At 42.9% G+C, this 20,087-nt stretch overlaps 1 protein-coding gene across 1 annotated transcript in view; it reads left to right on the forward strand.

Moving 5' to 3' along the window:
* spn-E (spindle E) overlaps nucleotides 1–20,087 on the forward strand; it is a 504,859-nt gene that overhangs the window by 314,195 nt on the left and 170,577 nt on the right. Inside the window, exon 11 of the mRNA XM_071660992.1 lies at nucleotides 994–1,198. Within this exon, the coding sequence (XP_071517093.1) occupies nucleotides 994–1,198 (205 nt within the window). The remainder of the gene's footprint in view (nucleotides 1–993; nucleotides 1,199–20,087) is intronic.

Here is a 20,087-nt window from a genome sequence, read left to right on the forward strand (position 1 = left end):
CAGTTAGCTTGTCCCTCAACCCTACCAAATCTAATAACCTTGCTTTTATTCACATTTACTTTCAACTTTCTCCTTTCACACACTTTTCCAAACTCAGTCACCAACTTCAGCAGTTTCTCTTTTGAATCAGCCACCAGAGCTGTATCATCAGCGAATAACAACTGACTCACTTTCCAGGACCTCTCATCCTCCACAGACTGCAACATTGCCCCTCTCTCCAAAAGTCTTGCATTTACCTCTCTAACCACCCCATTCATGTACAGATTTAACAGCCATGGGGACATCACACACCCCTGCCACAGACTGACCTTCACTGGGAACCATTGTGTGTGTGTGAGTGGATTTGTCTTTCTTCTCTCCCCTGGCACTGCCTCACTAACTGGGAAACATTGATCAAGTTTTAAAAAAAGAAATTACATTCATAGCATATGTGAGTGAGTATTTCTTTACATTGGTACTTATAGAGTCATATGAATACATTCTGTGCATAATATGTTTTATTGTAATGAAATTTGGAATGCATTACATATAATATTTTTAAATTGGTCAAGGACATGAAGTTTCTTAGCCACAGCAATACAAGTTCTGAAACTGGAATGTTTTTCTCTAAATATAATGCCATGAATGTATTTGGATGTATGGAGAGAATGGGTGCAGAAGGTTAACGAAGAGGATGGTTGTGTCAGAAGTGAAGGGAACAAGGAGAAGAGGGTACTACATAGGAGGTGGAAGGATGGAGTGAAAAAATTTTTGTGATCAGTGTCTGAACATGAATATGAAAATGAAAGGTGCGCATGGGGAAGAGTGAACTGGAATTATTTGATATACTGAACTAGGGCATGTGAAGCGGCTGGGGTAAACCATACCTTTTCTCCATCAATTTCTCATGCTTCCTTGGTAACTTAGTAGATGATGATCAAGTACAAAAGGAAAGAGAAAACAGTGTATTGGTTATGGGAATATTTTCTAAGTTACGATTCTCCATTTTTCCAGCCCAGAAGAGTCAAAAGCAAAAATGATGGAGACATTGGGCTATAGCACTGACCCTTCTGGTTCTGTAAGTATATTGAGCAATACATCTTCTGAGCAGACTCTCAGCAGCACTCGTTTAAGGGCCACTCAACCATCCTTCTGTAGATTGAAGCCACCAATCTTGCCAGCACCAACAAACCACACCTGGAGAGTGCATGTCACATATGTATGTAAATACTATACTCAGCTTTACTACAAGTTCATGATTATGGTTATGTATAGCATTGTGCTTAGAAAGTATTGATTAGTTCATATAGATGCTCAAAATGTTTCCTCTGTCATAAGAAACTACATGTAATCCGTTACAAATTTCCTTTGATCCAGTTACCTCTTGCTCTTTTCGACATCATTGATGTGAACAGGTTAGTACTTGCTCTTGCTGAAATATTACATTTATGAAGTTGCAAATAATGAAGTGTAATGTAAGAAAAAATAGAATGTGATTGAAATATATTTGTCATTTGGAAAACTAGACATTATGTCAAGAAACAGTGTTATGCTTGAATGAAACATAACAGACTCCATGTGAAGCATGGTGCAGCAGAAGAATACAGATAATATTGTGCAAATCAGAGACCTTAAAAGTAGCTTAAAGAGAGAATGATGGTATAATCAGTGATGAATAAGCATGGGTTATTTTGAAAATATGAAATTGTGATAAATTGAAGAAAACAGATGCAAGATTTGGGGCAACCTATAGGAATGAAAAATAGACAAAAATTAATCCAGAGAAAGAATTCTACCTCTGTATTTCCAGCTTGTCATAGAAGGTGACTGATTGGGGCAGGAGCAGAAGGTTGAAACTCCCACCCCTTCTTGTATTTTAGTTTCTGAAAGATGGAGCAGATGAAGGAGACAAGCAGATAGTGTTCATCCTCCTGGGATGTGTGAATGTCATTATAAACAATATGAGAAGAAAGGAGAGATAGGTGGTATGTTTTAGAAAAGAAACCTGATGTTCTGGCTCTGAGTGAAACATATTTCAAGGGTATAGGGGAAGGATGGTGTAAGATGTCTCAGGAGTAAAGTCAGGGGTTGTTATGTGGGCAAGAACTAAGGAAGTAGTAGCACTATTGCTTGAAGTAGGAGTTGTAGGTGTATTTGAAAAAATGCAGGTAAGATTTAAAGTGGTTTGTGAGAGATGGGAGATTATTAGTGCTTAATCACTTGGCTATGAGAAGGAAGATCATGAGAGGCAAGTGTTTTGAAAGCAGCTGAGTAGATGTGTCAGCATTTTTGATGCACAAGACAGGTTATTAGCAATGGATGATTTAGATTGCAGTTGAAGGTAATATTGGGGGAGCATTGGGTATTCAGAACTGTGAATGGAAATGGTGAACAGCCTGTGGAGTTGTGTTTTGAAAAATGACATAGTTTAAATTGAGGAGGAAAGATGGTCATTGGGCATTATTGGATCACATACTTATTCATAGGCATGCAAAAGAGAAACTTTTAGATTGTAATGTGTTAAGAGGCGCAGCTGGTGGGATGTCTGATCATTACCTTGTGGAGGCAAGGGTGAATATTTGTAGTTTTTTTGAAAAAGGAAATGATATGGGTGAGAAGAGGGCAGAGAGAATTGAGCATGGGAAAGAGACTTGTGTGAAGGGATACCATGAGCACTTTGTGTGTACAGTGGCAAAAGGTGAGAGTAAATGAAGCAAGGGGGTGGGTGAAGAATGGGAGGTATTTTGGAAAGCAGTGGTGGCATGTATGAGAGATGTGTGAGGCATTCGTAAAGTGCAAAGTGAGCAGTTTAAAAAGGTTAGTGAGTGGTAGGATGAATTAAAGTTGCTATTAAAAGAGAAAAGAAAGGTATATGGGCAGTATTTACAGGGATGAAATGCAGTGAGTGGGAGATGTATAAGAGAAAGTGGCTGGAAGGTAAGAGAGGAATGTGCAGCAGTTGCAAAAGAGGGCAAATTAGAATTGGGATGAGCAAATATCGATAAATTTCAGGGAGAATATTATGATTTTTGGAATGTGAAAATGTGTGAAATACAAGAGAAAAATTTGGAAACACTGGTGAAGACAAATGGGAAGTGGTAACAGATAGTGATGAAGAGAGGATATAGGGTGAGTATTTAATGTAGATTTTGAAAATAATGATATGTTACCATTTTTAGATTGCATGATGCACTGGGATGGAAACATGTATCATTTTAGCATGTACAGAAAACCTACCAGTGTATGCTTGTATATCCATTAAAGTATATTAGATCTTTCATTATAAATCTCTTATTTATTTATATTTTATTTATTTTGCTTTGTCGCTGTCTCCCGCGTTAGCGAGGTAGCGCAAGGAAACAGACGAAAGAATGGCCCAACCCACCCACATATACATGTATATACATACACGTCCACACACGCAAATATACATACCTATACATCTCAATGTACACATATATATATATACACACACAGACATATACATTTATACACATGTACATAATTCATACTGTCTGCCTTTATTCATTCCCATCGCCACCTCGCCACACATGGAATAACAACCCCCTCTCCCTCATGTGTGCGAGGTAGCGCTAGGAAAGACAACAAAGGCCCCATTCGTTCACACTCAGTCTCTAGCTGTCATGTAATAATGCACCGAAACCACAGCTCCCTTTCCACATCCAGGCCCCACACAACTTTCCATGGTTTACCCCAGATGCTTCACATGCCCTGGTTCAATCCATTGACAGCATGTCGATCCCAGTATACCACATCGTTCCAATTCACTCTATTCCTTGCACGCCTTTCACCCTCCTGCATGTTCAGGCCCCGATCACTCAAAATCTTTTTCACTCCATCTTTCCACCTCCAATTTGGTCTCCCACTTCTCCTCGTTCCCTCCACCTCTGACACATATATCCTCTTGGTCAATCTTTCCTCACTCATTCTCTCCATGTGACCAAACCATTTCAAAACACCCTCTTCTGCTCTCTCAACCACACTCTTTTTATTTCCACACATCTCTCTTACCCTTACATTACTTACTCGATCAAACCACCTCACACCACATATTGTCCTCAAACATCTCATTTCTAGCACCTCCACCCTCCTGCGCACAACTCTATCCATAAAAGACTTAACAATATTTCTCTTAAGTTGGCAAAGAAATCATTTTAGTGATTTAACTTTACTTCCCATGTTGTTTAAATCCTTTAGTGTAAATGTTACCGTCACCAGTGTTTCCAAATTTTTCTCTTGTATTTCACACATTTTCACCTCATTCCAAAAAATCATAATATTCTCCCTGAGATTTATCGATATTTGCTCATCCCGCTTCTTATTTGCCCTCTTTTGCAACTGCTGCACATTCCCGCCACCTTTGACACATATATCCTCTTGGTCAATCTTTCCTCACTCATTCTCTCCATGTGACCAAACCATTTCAAAATACCCTCTTCTGCTCTCTCAACCACACTCTTTTTATATCCACACATCTCTCTTACCCTTACATTACTTAAGGTAAGTTTACACTTACGCACTTTTGTGTTACAGCCTGATATGGTGTGGGCCGCACTAAAGACGCCAGCGAGGTGGCAAAATGAGGCAAAATGACCGTTATTGGGCGGCGTCCCTTGTTTTTGTGCGGTGTGTTATGGCGTGTTGTTGCGGTAATGTTGCGGTGTCTTGTGCAGTGTCACGGCGGTGGCACGGTGTTTGCGGCTTTTGATGGCGCGGTTTCATACGGCATGGCACGGCCTCTTGCAGGTGGTTGCAGTGTGTCGCGGGTAGCTTGCGGTGTTGTTGCGGAGTGAGCGCACATGTGCACGAGACACGACGTGGAACGATGCATGATTGTTGCACATGCACCGTTCCAAACCGTGTCGGATATGAACCAAGGGTATATATAGAGGTCTGGCAAGCACATGCCTCATTCTTTTGCCAGCCAGCATATGGTATGGACATCCAGAGCCTCTCACCCCAGGAGACCCAGAGAATTTTGGCAGCTGTACTCTGTATTTGTGCAGTCCAAGTCGTCTACGAGTGGAGAAGAAGACGTACTGCAGTGCCACACCCACCAGAACGATTGCGAAGGAAGGATGGCAGGGCGGTTATGGAGTCGGGAGTGGCTGACACAGCAACAATTATATTGAAACTACGGCCAGCTGCTACAAGAATTGAACAAAGAGGACACCGAAGGACACAAGAATTTCCTACGCATCTACCCAGAATTGTTCCAGGAGATGGTTGAGAGGCTGACGCCCATTTTGAAGAAGGAGAACACTAGAATGCAGAATGCACAAGAGATGGGACTTAAGTTGGCGGTCACCCTCCGGCACCTGGCAACTTGGAACGACTATCCAAATCTCCAATACAGCTTCAGAGTCTCCAAGGCTTCCATATGCCGGTTTATCCCGATAGTCTGGGATGCCATTATCGACAGCTACAAACCAGAAGTGATGAAGTGCCCCAAGGCACCAGAAGAATGGAAGAACGTAGCACAACGATTCGCCTCAAAGTGGAACTACTTCAATTGTGTGGGAGCCCTGGATGGGAAGCACGTCGCAATCAAGAAACCCAGAGGTGGAGGGTCACTGTACTTCAATTAGAAAAAGTTCCACAGCATCGTCCTCATGGCCCTCTCCGATGCAAATTACAAGTTCTTGTACATCGACGTCGGTGCAGAAGGAGGCGCTGGGGATGGAGGTACGTGGCAGATGTGCACCCTGGCTAGGGCCATTAATAACAACCGTGCACACTTCCCTCATGACACAACTCTGCCCAACGACGACGAACCCATCCCCTACTACATAGTCGCCGACGATGCCTTCGCTCTCAAGATGTGGATGATGAAACCCTACTCCCACCAATCACAAGATCCCACCGAACGACTGTACAGCTACAGACTATCTCGCGCTCGTCGTGTGGTGGAAAACGCATTCGGGCTGCTACAGATGAGATGGCGAATCTTCGGAAGGATGATGCAACAAGATGTCCCTGTTTGCAAGAAGCTAACGATGTGTGCATGTGTCATGCATAACCTGACACTGCAACACTACCCAATTGCTCGCACCGTTGTCGACCATGAGGACCAACAACATGATGTCGTCCCTGGTACTTGGAGGGAGGAGTCACTGAACCTCATGGTACAACTCATGGCAAGAAAGGGACCAAACTACACACGGCGAGCGAAGGCAGTCAGAGATTACCTGGCACTGTTTACTCATCGGATGCAGGCGCAGTGGAATGGCAAGAGCGAATGGTGTTTCCTCGAGGACGACCTCCTCCTGACAACTACAGGACACACACCCAAATATATATAACCAAACCCAACCAGTGAATGTACATAATTGTAAATAAAGTTCATGATGTATTTAACATTGTTTGATACTCCCATATTTGTGTATTGTCTGATAGCCATATTAATGTGATAGAGATTATTTGATGGATGATTGGGACTTATATGAAATGGTGTTGGAAGATATTGAACTGAAACTTAACAGGAATGAGAAAGAAACATGAAAAGCATATTGGTCATAACATAAATACAGTATTTAAAGTTCATATTCTGACGCCAAATACCCCTCGATGGTTGGTGCACCTATAATAAACTAAAAATACATGAAAAGCATATTGGGAAGAACATATAAAAGTTTTAATAATTAAAGTTCACACTCTGGCGCCAAATTCCTCATGATGGTTGGTGCTTGAATGCATATGCTTAATATAGTTCAGTGGTACAATGTCTAGGATTTTAAAGTACTATTGTCTAACATGATATATTTGCACATAGGGAGGAGATAAAATCAGTGGACCTGTAATTGAGTTGTACCTACTCGGTTGGAGTAGAGATGAACCACACAGGTACGTAGTCACAAACAGGTCAAGCCGACATGCTGAGATGTGACTACACACAGGACACCTCGGCTACAGTGAACCAACTATCGAGAGATTAGGGAGTTTACATGGATTTCATATATGGTGTTGTGATGGTGTAGGAATCGGTTGGGGAGCTAAAGCCACTGGTTCCGTCTGCGTCCCTTTGGGTGTTTGATTTTGCGGCAAGTTTATGGGCATCCCCCGAGCCAAAGCTGCTTTCTCCGTGGCATTTTCTTCTTTGGGGCCCGCCAATTTGTGAATCGTAGTGATGACTGTGTTGAAGAAGGGCTGCTGGTATTCTTCTGGCATGAACTCGAGGTGTTCTCTGATGTATTGGACGAAGACGTTGATGGTACGCTGTTTCTTGCTTTGCCCTTCAGATATCATTTGGTTCATTCGATCCATAATTCTGCTGAGTTGCGAGTGGACTGCTTCTTCAGCCGAATCAGGTGTGCCAACACGTTGCTCCCCTCTCCTCGGTCCCCCTCTCTTCAGCAGCCGCTTCCTCCGCTGAATCGAAGTTACAGAGAGGCCCGACATGTCACCACTGGATGATTCTCCTCCGCCTATTTCCATTGTTGGTGTGGTGATGTCAGGTGCAGGTGAGAACCGCTCGCTTGGTATTGTCGGTTCGTGGGTGATGTGACCACCCAGGAATCCCCACATTGACATAACTTCATCCTCCCGTGTTGTCCGTTGTCGTGCTGCCGCCCCGCTCTTGTTCCTCTATTTTTCCGAAGTCAGTTTGCTGTGCCTCGATATACTTGCGTACTTGCTGGAAGGTGCAATTTTCGAATTCACGTGCCAGTTCCCTCCATAGTTCCTCCTTAGCCCTTGGATTCGACCATTGCTTGTCCCGCTTGTCGTATAAAGTAGGGTGCTCCTTGAATTCGGCGATCTGCTCCTTCTGCTCTTGTGTGAACTTGTAGTCTAAAATTTCCTTCTTGCTGGGGCGGTATCGTTTCTTGGGCTGCACGATACCACTCAGGCCTGCGATGTCCTGATACTCGATGTTGGATAGGCTGACCTCACGGGGCAGCTCTTCCACGGGTTCAGACCTCTCCTCCGGTTCTGCAGGCTGGGTGGCCTGGGACCCCTGGGTAGGCATAGGGGTAGTCTTCCAACGAGGCATCTGGGTGGGAAAGTGGAGCGAGAGTGGCTGGTAAAGTGTGTCGTCTGGCTGTCAGAGCGCGAATGATGCCCCGTTTTCTGTCCGGACCCTTTTGTACACCTCCCCAGGCGGCACGCAGCAACTTTCCCTACAATCCCCTAGGAAGGCGCCGCACAGACCCCGCACGCACGCCGCATGCCCCGCAAGATGTATGAATCATGTATGAAGAGTTGTAACACTCTCGCACTGGCGCCGCAAGACGCCATGCCAGCACGCCGTAACACTCCCGTACGGATAGCATGAAGCCGCTGAAGGCCATACTTGGCACGGTGTGGCGCAGAACCATGCGGTTTCTTGCGGGGTTTGTTTAGGCACCGCGCCATGCCGCTTACGATTTCGTGCGGCGTCATCAAGCCGCACAGTACCGCTCAAAAATTTGAAATGTTTTAAAATCTGAGCGGCGCCGTACGGATTTGGCGCACCGTAACAGATGCCGCCAGTGTCATGGGCACACTTTGCTGCGACTTTAGGGCGACATTGGTGCGGCCCACGCGGTACCAGGCCGTAACACAAAAGTGCATAAGTGTAAACCTACCTTTACTTGATCGAACCACCTCACACCACATATTGTCCTCAAACATCTCATTTCCAGCACCTCCACCCTCCTGCGCACAACTCTGTTCATAGAAGACTTAGCAATATTTCTCTTAAGTTGGCAAAGAAATCATTTTAGTTTTCCCTTTTAGTAATGATTTAACTTTACTTCCCATGTTGTTTAAATCCTTTAGTGTAAAGTTACCGTCACCATCAACAATACTATAAAGAATACCTTAATCAGGAACTCACCAGAAAGTTCTGCAAGGTGCGTCTGTAGAGTAGTTTGTGCAAATTGTGATAAGTTTCATGTTGGGCAGACTGGTAAGGATCTTTCTGTTAGACTTAAGCAACATATATGTAGTATAAGAACAGTACAAGAGTCAAATGCCTTGCTTAATCATGTTTGATATTATGATCATTGTTTTGACTGGAGTAATGCCATCTCGGTTGTTAACTCTAACTCTTGTACCACGAGAAATGATGTTAAGTCTTCTATTATTGAATTCACAAAGAATTGCAACATTAACATTAGTGAAGGCCTATACAAGTTGGATGGCTTTGTTGTTGATAGGATTTGTAAACTTCCCGTTCTTGTCCACATAATAAAGTGTATGATTCACATGTTGCCAGAATTAAATGTACCTTACCTCCATTCGGGTAGTCACTTGTTTACCAAAAGGCATCTAACTCCGTCTCTTAGTTGTACATCAAGTCAATGTTATATTTCTTTCTTGTGTCTCCCCAGACAATGTGATCATTACTTAAAAGTGCACTTGGGAACTTATCATGTTTCATTTCGCTGTGGTTAAGAATGGAATTTAGTTGATCATACGCTCATTGTGATCTCTTCCAGTATACAATATATATATTTATTATTTATTATATTGTATTATTCTTAATCGCTGTTTCCCACGTCAGCAAGATAGTGCCAGGAAACAGATAAAGAATGGCCCATCCACTCATATACACATTTTATTTATTTATTAATTTTGCTTTGTCGTTGTCTCCCGCATTTGCAAGGTAGCGCAAGGAAACAGACGAAAGAAAAGGCCCAACCCACCCCCATACACATGTATATACATACATGTCCACACACTTAAATGTACATACCCATACATCTCAATGTACACATATATATACACACACAGACACATACATATATACACATGCACACAATTCACACTGTCTGCCTTTATTCATTCCCATCGCCACCTCGCCACTCATGGAATAACATCCCCCTCCCCCCTCATGTGTGCGAAGTAGCACCAGGAAAAGACAACAAAGTCCCCATTCGTTCACACTCAGTCTCTAGCTGTCATGCAATAATGCCTGAAACCACAGCTCCCTTTCCACATCCAGGCCCCACAGAACTTTCCATGGTTTACCCCAGACGCTTCACATGCCCTGATTCAATCCATTGACAGCGCGTCGACCCCTGGTATACCACATCGATCCAATTCACTCTATTCCTTGCCCGCCTTTCACCCTCCTGCATGTTCAGGCCCCGATCACTCAAAATCTTTTTCACTCCATCTTTCCACCTCCAATTTGGTCTCTCACTTCTCCTCGTTCCTTCCACCTCCGACACATATATCCTCTTGGTCAATATTTCCTCACTCATTCTCTCCATGTGCCCAAACCACTTCAAAACACCCTCTTCTGCTCTCTCAACCACGCTCTTTTTATTTCCACACATCTCTCTTACCCTAACATTACTTACTCGATCAAACCACCTCACACCACACATTGTCCTCAAACATCTCATTTCCAGCACATCTACCCTCCTGCGCACAACTCTATCCATAGCCCACGCCTCGCAACCATACAACATTGTTGGAACCACTATTCCTTCAAACATACCCATTTTTGCTTTCCGAGATAATGTTCTCGACTTCCACACATTCTTCAAGGCTCCCAGGATTTTTGCCCCCTCCCCCACTCTATGATTCACTTCCGCTTCCATGGTGCCATCTGCTGCCAGATCCATTCCCAGATATCTAAAACACTTCACTTCCTTCAGTTTTTCTCCATTCAAACTTACCTCCCAATTGACTTGACCCTCAACCCTACTGTACCTGATAACCTTGCTCTTATTCACATTTACTCTTAACTTTTTTCTTTCACACACTTTACCAAACTCAGTCACCAGCTTCTGCAGTTTCTCACATGAATCAGCCACCAGTGCTGTATCATCAGCGAACAACAACTGACTCACTTCCCAAGCTCTCTCATCCACAACAGACTTCATACTTGCCCCTCTTTCCAAAACTCTTGCATTCACCTCCCTAACAACCCCATCCATAAACAAATTAAACAACCATTGAGACATCACACACCCCTGCCGCAAACATACATTCACCGAGAACAAATCACTTTCCTTTCTTCCTACACGTACACATGCCTTACATCCTCGATAAAAACTTTTCACTGCTTCTAACAACTTGCCTCCCACACCACATATTCTTAATACCTTCCACAAAGCATCTCTATCAACTCTATCTTATGCCTTCTCCAGATCCATAAATGTTACATACAAATCCATTTCCTTTTCTAAGTATTTCTCACATACATTCTTCAAAGCAAACACCTGATCCACACATCCTCTACCACTTCTGAAACCACACTGCTCTTCCCCAATCTGATGCTCTGTACATGCCTTCACCCTCTCAATCAATACCCTCCCATATAATTTACCAGGAATACTCAACAAACTTATACCTCTGTAATTTGAGCACTCACTCTTATCCCCTTTGCCTTTGTACAATGGCAGTATGCAAGCATTTCGCCAATCCTCAGGCACCTCACCATGAATCATACATACATTAAATAACCATACCAACCAGTCAACAATACAGTCACCCCCTTTTTTAATAAATTCCACTGCAATACCATCCAAACCTGCTGCCTTGCCGGCTTTCATCTTCCGCAATGCTTTTCCTACCTCTTCTCTGTTTACCAAATCATTCTCCCTAACCCTCTCACTTTGCACACCACCTCGACCAAAACACCCTATATCTGCCACTCTATCATCAAACATATTCAACAAACCTTCAAAATACTCACTCCATCTCCTTCTCACATCACCACTACTTGTTATCACCTCCCCATTAGCCCCCTTCACAGAAGTTCCCATTTGCTCCCTTGTCTTATGCACTTTATTTACCTCCTTCCAGAACATCTTTTTATTCTCCCTAAAATTTAATGATACTCTCTCACCCCAACTTTCATTTGCCTTCTTTTTCACCTCTTGCACCTTTCTCTTGACCTCCTGTCTCTTTCTTTTGTACATCTCCCACTCATTTGCATTTTTGCTCTGCAAAAATCGTCCAAATGCCTCTCTCTTCTCTTTCACTAACAATCTTACTTCTTCATCCCACCACTCACTACCCTTTCTAATCAACCCACCTCCCACGCTTCTCATGCCACAAGCATCTTTTGTGCAATCCATCACTGCTTCCCTAAATACATCCCATTCCTCCCCCACTCCCCTTACCTCCTTTGTTCTCACCTTTTTCCATTCTGTACTCAGTCTCTCCTGGTACTTCCTCACACAAGTCTCCTTCCCAAGCTCACTTACTCTCACCACCCTCTTCACCCCAACATTCACTCTTCTTTACTGAAAACCCATACAAATCTTCACCTTAGCCTCCACAAGATAATGATCAGACATCCCTCCAGTTGCACCTCTCAGCACATTAACATCCAAAAGTCTCTCTTTCGCGCGCCTATCAGTTAACACGTAATCCAATAACGCTCACTGGCCCTCTCTCCTACTTATATACATATACATAAACACCCATACATACACATATACATACATATACATAGACATACACAGACATATACACATGCACACATGTACATGTTCATGCTTGCCTTCATCCATTCCTGGTGCTACCCCATCCCACAGGAAGCAGCATCGCTACCCTGTTTCAGCAATGTAGCACCAGGAAAACAGAAAAAAAAGGCCACATTCATTCATACTCAGTCTCTAGCACTGGTGACTGATTTGAGTGAGAAACTAGAAGTTGGTGACTGAGTTTGGAAAAGTGTGTGAAAGGAGAAAGTTGAGAGTAGGCGTAAATGAGAACAAGGTTGTCGGGTTCAGCAGGGTTGAGAGACAAGTTAGTTGGGATGTAAGTTTGAATGGAGAAAAATTGGAGGAAGTGAAATGTTTTGGAGTTCTGGTAGTGGAATTAGCAGTAAATGGAACCATGGAAGCAGATGTGAGTTGCGGGGAAGGGGAGGGGGAGAAGGTTCTGGGAGAGATGAAGAATGTGTGGAGGGAGAGAAAGTTATCTCGGAGAGCAAGAATGGGTATGTTTGAAGGAATAGTAGTTCCAACAATGTTGTGTGGTTATGAGGCATTGGCTCTGGATAGGGTTCTATGGAGGGGGTGGATATGTTGGAAATTAAATGTTTCAGGACAGTATGTGGTGTGAGGTGGTGTGATCAGGTGAGTGATGAGAGGGTAAGAGAGATATGTGGAAATAGTGTGGTTGAAAGAGCTGAAGAGGGGATGTTTTGGGAGCAGTTGAGTGATTGTGTCAGCAGCTTTGATGCACAAGACCGGGTATGAGCGATATGTGATTTATATGTGAAGGTAAGTAACGTAGCAATTGGGGTATAATTGATGCACATGGGGGATTCATCGTTATGAATGGAGATGGTGAACAGCTTGTGGAGTTGTATGCTAAAAAATAAGATATTCAGAAGTATATCTATTTAAGTAAGAGACATTGTCATTGGGCATTATTAGAACATGTATTAATTGATAAGCATGTAAAACAGACTTTTGGATATAAATATGCTGAGAGGGTTAGATGGTGGGATGTATGATCACTATATTATTGAGGCAAAGGTGAAGATTTGTAGAAGTTTTTGAAAAAGAGGAGATAATGTTGGGGAAAATAGTGGTGAGAGTAAGAGAGCTTTGAAAGGAGAGTTGTGTGAAGTGACACCTGGAGAGATTGAGTGTAGAATGGCAACACATGAGAGCAAATGATGTGAGGGAATGGGTGAGGAATGGGAGGTGTTAAGGGAAGCAATTATGGCATGTTCAAGAGAGACATTTGGCCTGCAAAAGTTGGTAGGCAGGCATATTTGATAGGGTAGTGAGTGATGGGATGAAGAAGTGAGGTTGCTAGCTGGTGAAAGAGAAAAGAGAGGCATTTGAGCAGTACTTACAATGGAGGAGTACAAATGACTGGGAGATGTATAAGAGAAAGTGGCAGGAGGTCAAGAGGAAGGTGCAGGGATTGAAAAAGAGGGCAGATGATAGTTGACATGAGAGAGTATCATTAATCTTTTAGGAAAATGAAAAGATGTTTTATAAGGAGGTAAATAATATTTGAAAGAGGAAAGAACAAAGGGGAACACCAGTAAATAGAACAAAAGGCCTTTTGTAAGTGATAACAAGTAGTGACAGAGTGAGGAGGATATTGAGAAAGGATTTTGAAGGATTGTTGAATGTGTTTGATGATAAAGTTTTTATGTTCGGATGGTGTGCAAAGTGAGAGAGACAGGGAGAGTGGTTTAGTGGAAAGAGAAAAGGTGGAAAAAGCCTTTTGGAAGATGAAATTCACCAAGATGGCAGAAGTGGTTAGTGCTGCTGTTGAATTTATCAAGAAAGAGGGTGACTGTGTTGTTGATAGGTTGGTGAGGATATTCAGTGTATGTATGGATCTTGGTGAAGTACCTGAGGATTGGAGGAATGCATGAATGGCGCCAGTGTATAAAGGCAAAGGGGATAAATATGAGTGTTTGAACGAGGCATAAGTTTGTTGAATGTACCTGGAAAATTATATGGGAGTGTATTGATTGAGAGAGTAAAGGCATGTATAGAGCATCAGACTGGGGAGTAGCATTGTGGTTTCAGAAGTGGTAGAGGATGTGTGGATCAGGTATTTAATTTAAAGAATTTGTGTGAGAAATAATTAGAAAAACAGGTGGATTTGTATGTTGCATTTATGGATCTGACAAGGTTGATAGAAATGCTTTGTGGAAGGTCTTAAGAATGTATGGTGTTGGGGGTAAACTGATAGAAACAGCGATCAGTTTCTATCAAGGGTATATGGCATTTGTGTGAATAGAAAGAGAGGAGAGTGATTGGATCTCAATGAAAGTTGACCTGTGGCAAGGGTGTGTGATGTCACGATGGTTGTTTAATTTGTTTGTGAATGGTATGGCGAGGGAGGTGAATACAAGAGTTTTGGAGAGAGGGATGGGTATGCAGTCTGTTAGGGATGAGAGGGTCTGGGAAGTGATTCCAGTGTTCATTGATGATACATCTCTAGATGCTGATTCAAGTGAGAAACTGCAGAAGTTGGTGACTGAGTTTGGTAAAGTGTGTGAATGGAGAAAGTTGAGAGTAAATGTGAATAAAAGCAAGGTTATTAGTTCTGCGGGGTTGACAGGCAATCTGGTTGAGATGTAAGTTTGAATGGAGAATGATTGGAGGAAGTAAAATGTTTTAGATATCCAGGAGTGGACTTGGCAATGGATGGAACCATGGAAGTGGAAGTGGGTCATAGGGTTGGGAGGGTTTTAAAGTTGTGTACAAGGTGAAAACGATATCTTGTAGAGCAAATATGGGCATGTTTGAACTAATGTTTTGGTCGAGGTGGTGTGCAAAGTGAGAGGGTTAGGGAGAATGATTTGGTCAACAGAAAAGAGGTAGTAAAGCTTTGCGGAAGATGAAAGCCAGCAAGGCAGTGGGTTTGGATGGTATTGCAGCAAGGTAGTGGGTTTGGATGGTATTGCAGTGGAATTTATTAAAAAAGGGGTGACTATTGTTGACTGGTTGGTAAGGTTACTTAATGTATGTATGACTCATGGTGAGGTGCCTGAGGGCTGGCGGAATGCTTGCATAGTGCCATTGTACAAAGGCAAAGGGGAGAAGAGTGAGTGCTCAAATTACAGAGGTATAAGTTTGTTGAGTATTCCTGGTAAATTATATGGGAGGGTATTGATTGAGAGGGTGAAGGCATGTACAGAGCGTCAGATTGGATAAGAGCAGTGTGGTTTCAGAAGTGGTAGAGGATGTGTGGATCAGTTGTTTGCTCTGAAAAATGTCTGAAAAATACTTAGAAAAGCAAGTGGATCTGAGTGTAGCATTTATGGGTCTGGAGAAGGCATATGATAGAGTTGATAGAGATACAGTACTCTATGGAAGGTATTAAGAATATATGGTGTGGGATGTAAGTTGTTAGAAGCAGTGAAAAGTTTTTATCGAGGATGTAAGGCATGTGTATGTGTAGGACAAGAGGAAAGTGATTGGTTCTCAGTGAATGTTGGTTTGCGGCAAGGGTGCGTGATGTCTCCATGGTTGTTTTATTTGTTTATGGATGAGGTTGTTAGGGAGGTGAATGCAAGAGTTTTGGAAAGAGGGGTAAGTATGCAGTCTGTTGTGGATGGGAGAGATTGGGAAGTGAGTCAGTTGTTGTTCGCTGGTGGTACAGCGCTGGTGGCTGATTCGTGTGAGAAACTGCAGAAGCTGGTGACTGAGTTTGGTAAAGTGTGTGAAAGAAGAAAGCTGAGAGTAAGGTTATTAGGTACAGTAGGGTTGAGGGACAAGTCAATTGGGAGGTAAGTTTGAATGGAGAAAAACTGGAGGAAGTGAAGTGTTTTAGATATCTGGGAGTGGGTTTGGCAGTGGATGGAACCATGGAAGCGGAAGTGAATCATAGGTTGGGGGAGGGGCGAAAGTTTTGTGAACATTGAAAAATGTGTGGAAGTTGAGAACGCTATTTTGGAAAGCAAAATTGGGTATGCTTGAAGGAATAATGGTTCCACAATGTAATATGGTTGCGATGCATGGGCTATAGATAAGAGTTGTGCGGAGGAGGGTGGATGTGCTGGAAACAAGATGTTTGAGGACAATATGTGGTGTGAGGTGGTTTGATTGAGTAAGTAATGAAAGGGTAAGAGAGATGTGTGGTAATAAAAAGAGTTTGGTTGAGAGAGCAGAAGAGGGTGTTTTGAAATGGTTGGGGCACATGGAGAGAATGAGTGAGGAAAGATTGACAAGAGGATATATGTGTCAGAGGTGGAGGAAACGAGGAGAAGTAGGAAACCAAATTGAAGGTGGAAAGATGGAGTGGAAAAGATTTTGAGTGATCGGGGCCTGAACATGCAGGAGGGTGAAAGGCTTGCAAGGAATAGAGTGAATTGGAACGATGTTGTATACCGGGTCGATGTGATGTCAGTGGATTGAACCAGGGCATGTGAAGTGTCTGGGGTAAAACATGGAAAGTTCTGTGAGGCCTGGATGTGGAAAGGGAGCTGTGGTTTCGGTGCATTATACATAACAGCTAGAGACTGAGTGTGAATGAATGTGGCCTTTGTTTTCTTTTCCTGGTGCTACTTCTCGCACATGAGGGGGAGGGGGTTGTTATTTCATATGTGGCGGGGTGGCAACGGGAATGAACAAGGGCAGACAATATGAATTATGTACATGTGTATATATGTATTTGTCTGTGTGTATATATTTGAATATGTTGAGATGTACAGGTATGTATATATGCTTGTTTGGACGTGTATGTATATGCATGTGTATTTGGGTGGGTTGGGCCATTCTTTCGTCTGTTTCCTTGCGCTACTTCGCTAACGTGGGAGACAGCGACAAAGTATAATAAAATATATAAATGAATATTGAAGTAATGGTAGTTCCAACAATATTACAATGTTATGAGGCGTAGGCTATAGATAAGATCGTGTCGATGAGGATGGATCTATTGGAAATAAATTGCTTGAGGAAAATATGTGACTTGCCTTGATTGAAAAAGTAATGAAAAGGTAAGAGGGATTATTTATTTATGTTTTTTTTTTTTTTTTATACTTTGTCGCTGTCTCCCGCGTTTGCGAGGTAGCGCAAGGAAACAGACGAAAGAAATGGCCCAACCCCCCCCCATACACATGTACATACACACGTCCACACACGCAAATATACATACCTACACAGCTTTCCATGGTTTACCCCAGACGCTTCACATGCCTTGATTCACTCCACTGACAGCACGTCAACCCCTGTATACCACATCGCTCCAATTCACTCTATTCCTTGCCCTCCTTTCACCCTCCTGCATGTTCAGGCCCCGATCACACAAAATCTTTTTCACTCCATCTTTCCACCTCCAATTTGGTCTCCCTCTTCTCCTCGTTCCCTCCACCTCCGACACATATATCCTCTTGGTCAATCTTTCCTCACTCATTCTCTCCATGTGCCCAAACCATTTCAAAACACCCTCTTCTGCTCTCTCAACCACGCTCTTTTTATTTCCACACATCTCTCTTACCCTTACGTTACTTACTCGATCAAACCACCTCACACCACACATTGTCCTCAAACATCTCATTTCCAGCACATCCATCCTCCTGCGCACAACTCTATCCATAGCCCACGCCTCGCAACCATACAACATTGTTGGAACCACTATTCCTTCAAACATACCCATTTTTGCTTTCCGAGATAATGTTCTCGACTTCCACACATTTTTCAAGGCTCCCAAAATTTTCGCCCCCTCCCCCACCCTATGATCCACTTCCGCTTCCATGGTTCCATCCGCTGACAGATCCACTCCCAGATATCTAAAACACTTCACTTCCTCCAGTTTTTCTCCCTTCAAACTCACCTCCCAATTGACTTGACCCTCAACCCTACTGTACCTAATAACCTTGCTCTTATTCACATTTACTCTTAACTTCCTTCTTCCACACACTTTACCAAACTCAGTCACCAGCTTCTGCAGTTTCTCACATGAATCAGCCACCAGCGCTGTATCATCAGCGAACAACAACTGACTCACTTCCCAAGCTCTCTCATCCCCAACAGACTTCATACTTGCCCCTCTTTCCAGGACTCTTGCATTTACCTCCCTAACAACCCCATCCATAAACAAATTAAACAACCATGGAGACATCACACACCCCTGCCGCAAACCTACATTCACTGAGAACCAATCACTTTCCTCTCTTCCTACACGTACACATGCCTTACATCCTCGATAAAAACTTTTCACTGCTTCTAACAACTTATTTATGTATTATACTTAATTGCTGTTTCCCACATCAGTCATATACATATATATATATATATATATATATATATATATATATATATATATATATATATATATATATATATTTTATTTATTTATTTTGCTTTTGCTGTCTCCCATGTTAGCGAGGTAGCGCAAGGAAACAGATGAAAGAATGGCCCAACCCACCCACATACACATGTATATACATACATGTCCACACACGCATATATACATACCTATAAATCTCAACATTTACATATACACACACAGACATATACATGTATACACGTACATAATTCATACTTCTTTTTCTTTTCTCTTTCAAACTATTCGCCATTTCCTGCGTTAGCGAGGTAGCGTTAAGAACAAAGAACTGGGCCTTTGAGGGAATATCCTCACCTGGCCCCCTTCTCTGTTCCTTCTATTGGAAAATTAAAAAAAAAAATAATGAGAGGGGAGGATTTCCAGCCCCCCCGCTCCCTCCCCTTTTAGTCGCCTTCTACGACACGCAGGGAATACGTGGGAAGTATTCTTTCTCCCCTATCCCCAGGGATAATTCATACTGTCTGCCTTTATTCATTCCCATCTCCACTCCGCCACACATGAAATAACAACCCCCTCCCTCCTCATGTGCGCGAGGTAGTGCTAGGAAAAGACGACAAAGACCACATTCGTTCACACTCAGTCTCTAGCTGTCATGTAATAATGCACTGAAACCACAGCTCCCTTTCCACATCCAGGCCCCACAGAACTTTCCATGGCTTACCCCAGATGCTTCACATGCCCTGGTTCAATCCATTGACAGCACATCAACCCAGGTATACCACATCAATTCAGTTCATTCTGTTCCTTGCACAACTTTCACCCTCCTGCATGTTCAGGCCCCGATCACTCAAAATCTTTTTCACTCCATCTTTCCACCTCCAATTTGGTCTCCCACTTCTTCTCGTTCCCTCCACCTCTGACACATATATCCTCTTGGTCAATCTTTCCTCACTCATTCTCTCCATGTGACCAAACCATTTCAAAGCACCCTCTTCTGCTCTCTCAACCACACTCTTTTTATTACCACACATCTCTCTTACCCTTTCATTACTTACTTGATCAAACCACATTGTCCTCAAACATCTCATTTTTGCACATCCACCCTTCTCCGCACAACCTTATCCATAGCCCATGCCTCGCAACCATATAACATTGTTGAAACCATTATTCCTTCAAACATACCCATTTTTGCTTTCCGAGATAATGTTCTCGACTTTCACACATTCTTCAACGCTCCCAGAACTTTCGCTCCCTCCCCCACCCTATGATTCACTTCCTCTTCCATGGTTCCATCCGCTGCCAAATCCACTCCCAGATATCTAAAACACTTTACTTCCTCCAGTTTTTTTCCATTCAAACTTACCACCTAATTGACTTGACCCTTAACCCTACTGTACCTAATACCCTTGCTCTTATTCAAAGTTACTCTCAACTTC

Source organism: Panulirus ornatus, chromosome 73, assembly GCF_036320965.1.
Source record: "Panulirus ornatus isolate Po-2019 chromosome 73, ASM3632096v1, whole genome shotgun sequence".
Classification (NCBI taxonomy): Eukaryota; Metazoa; Arthropoda; class Malacostraca; order Decapoda; family Palinuridae; genus Panulirus; species Panulirus ornatus.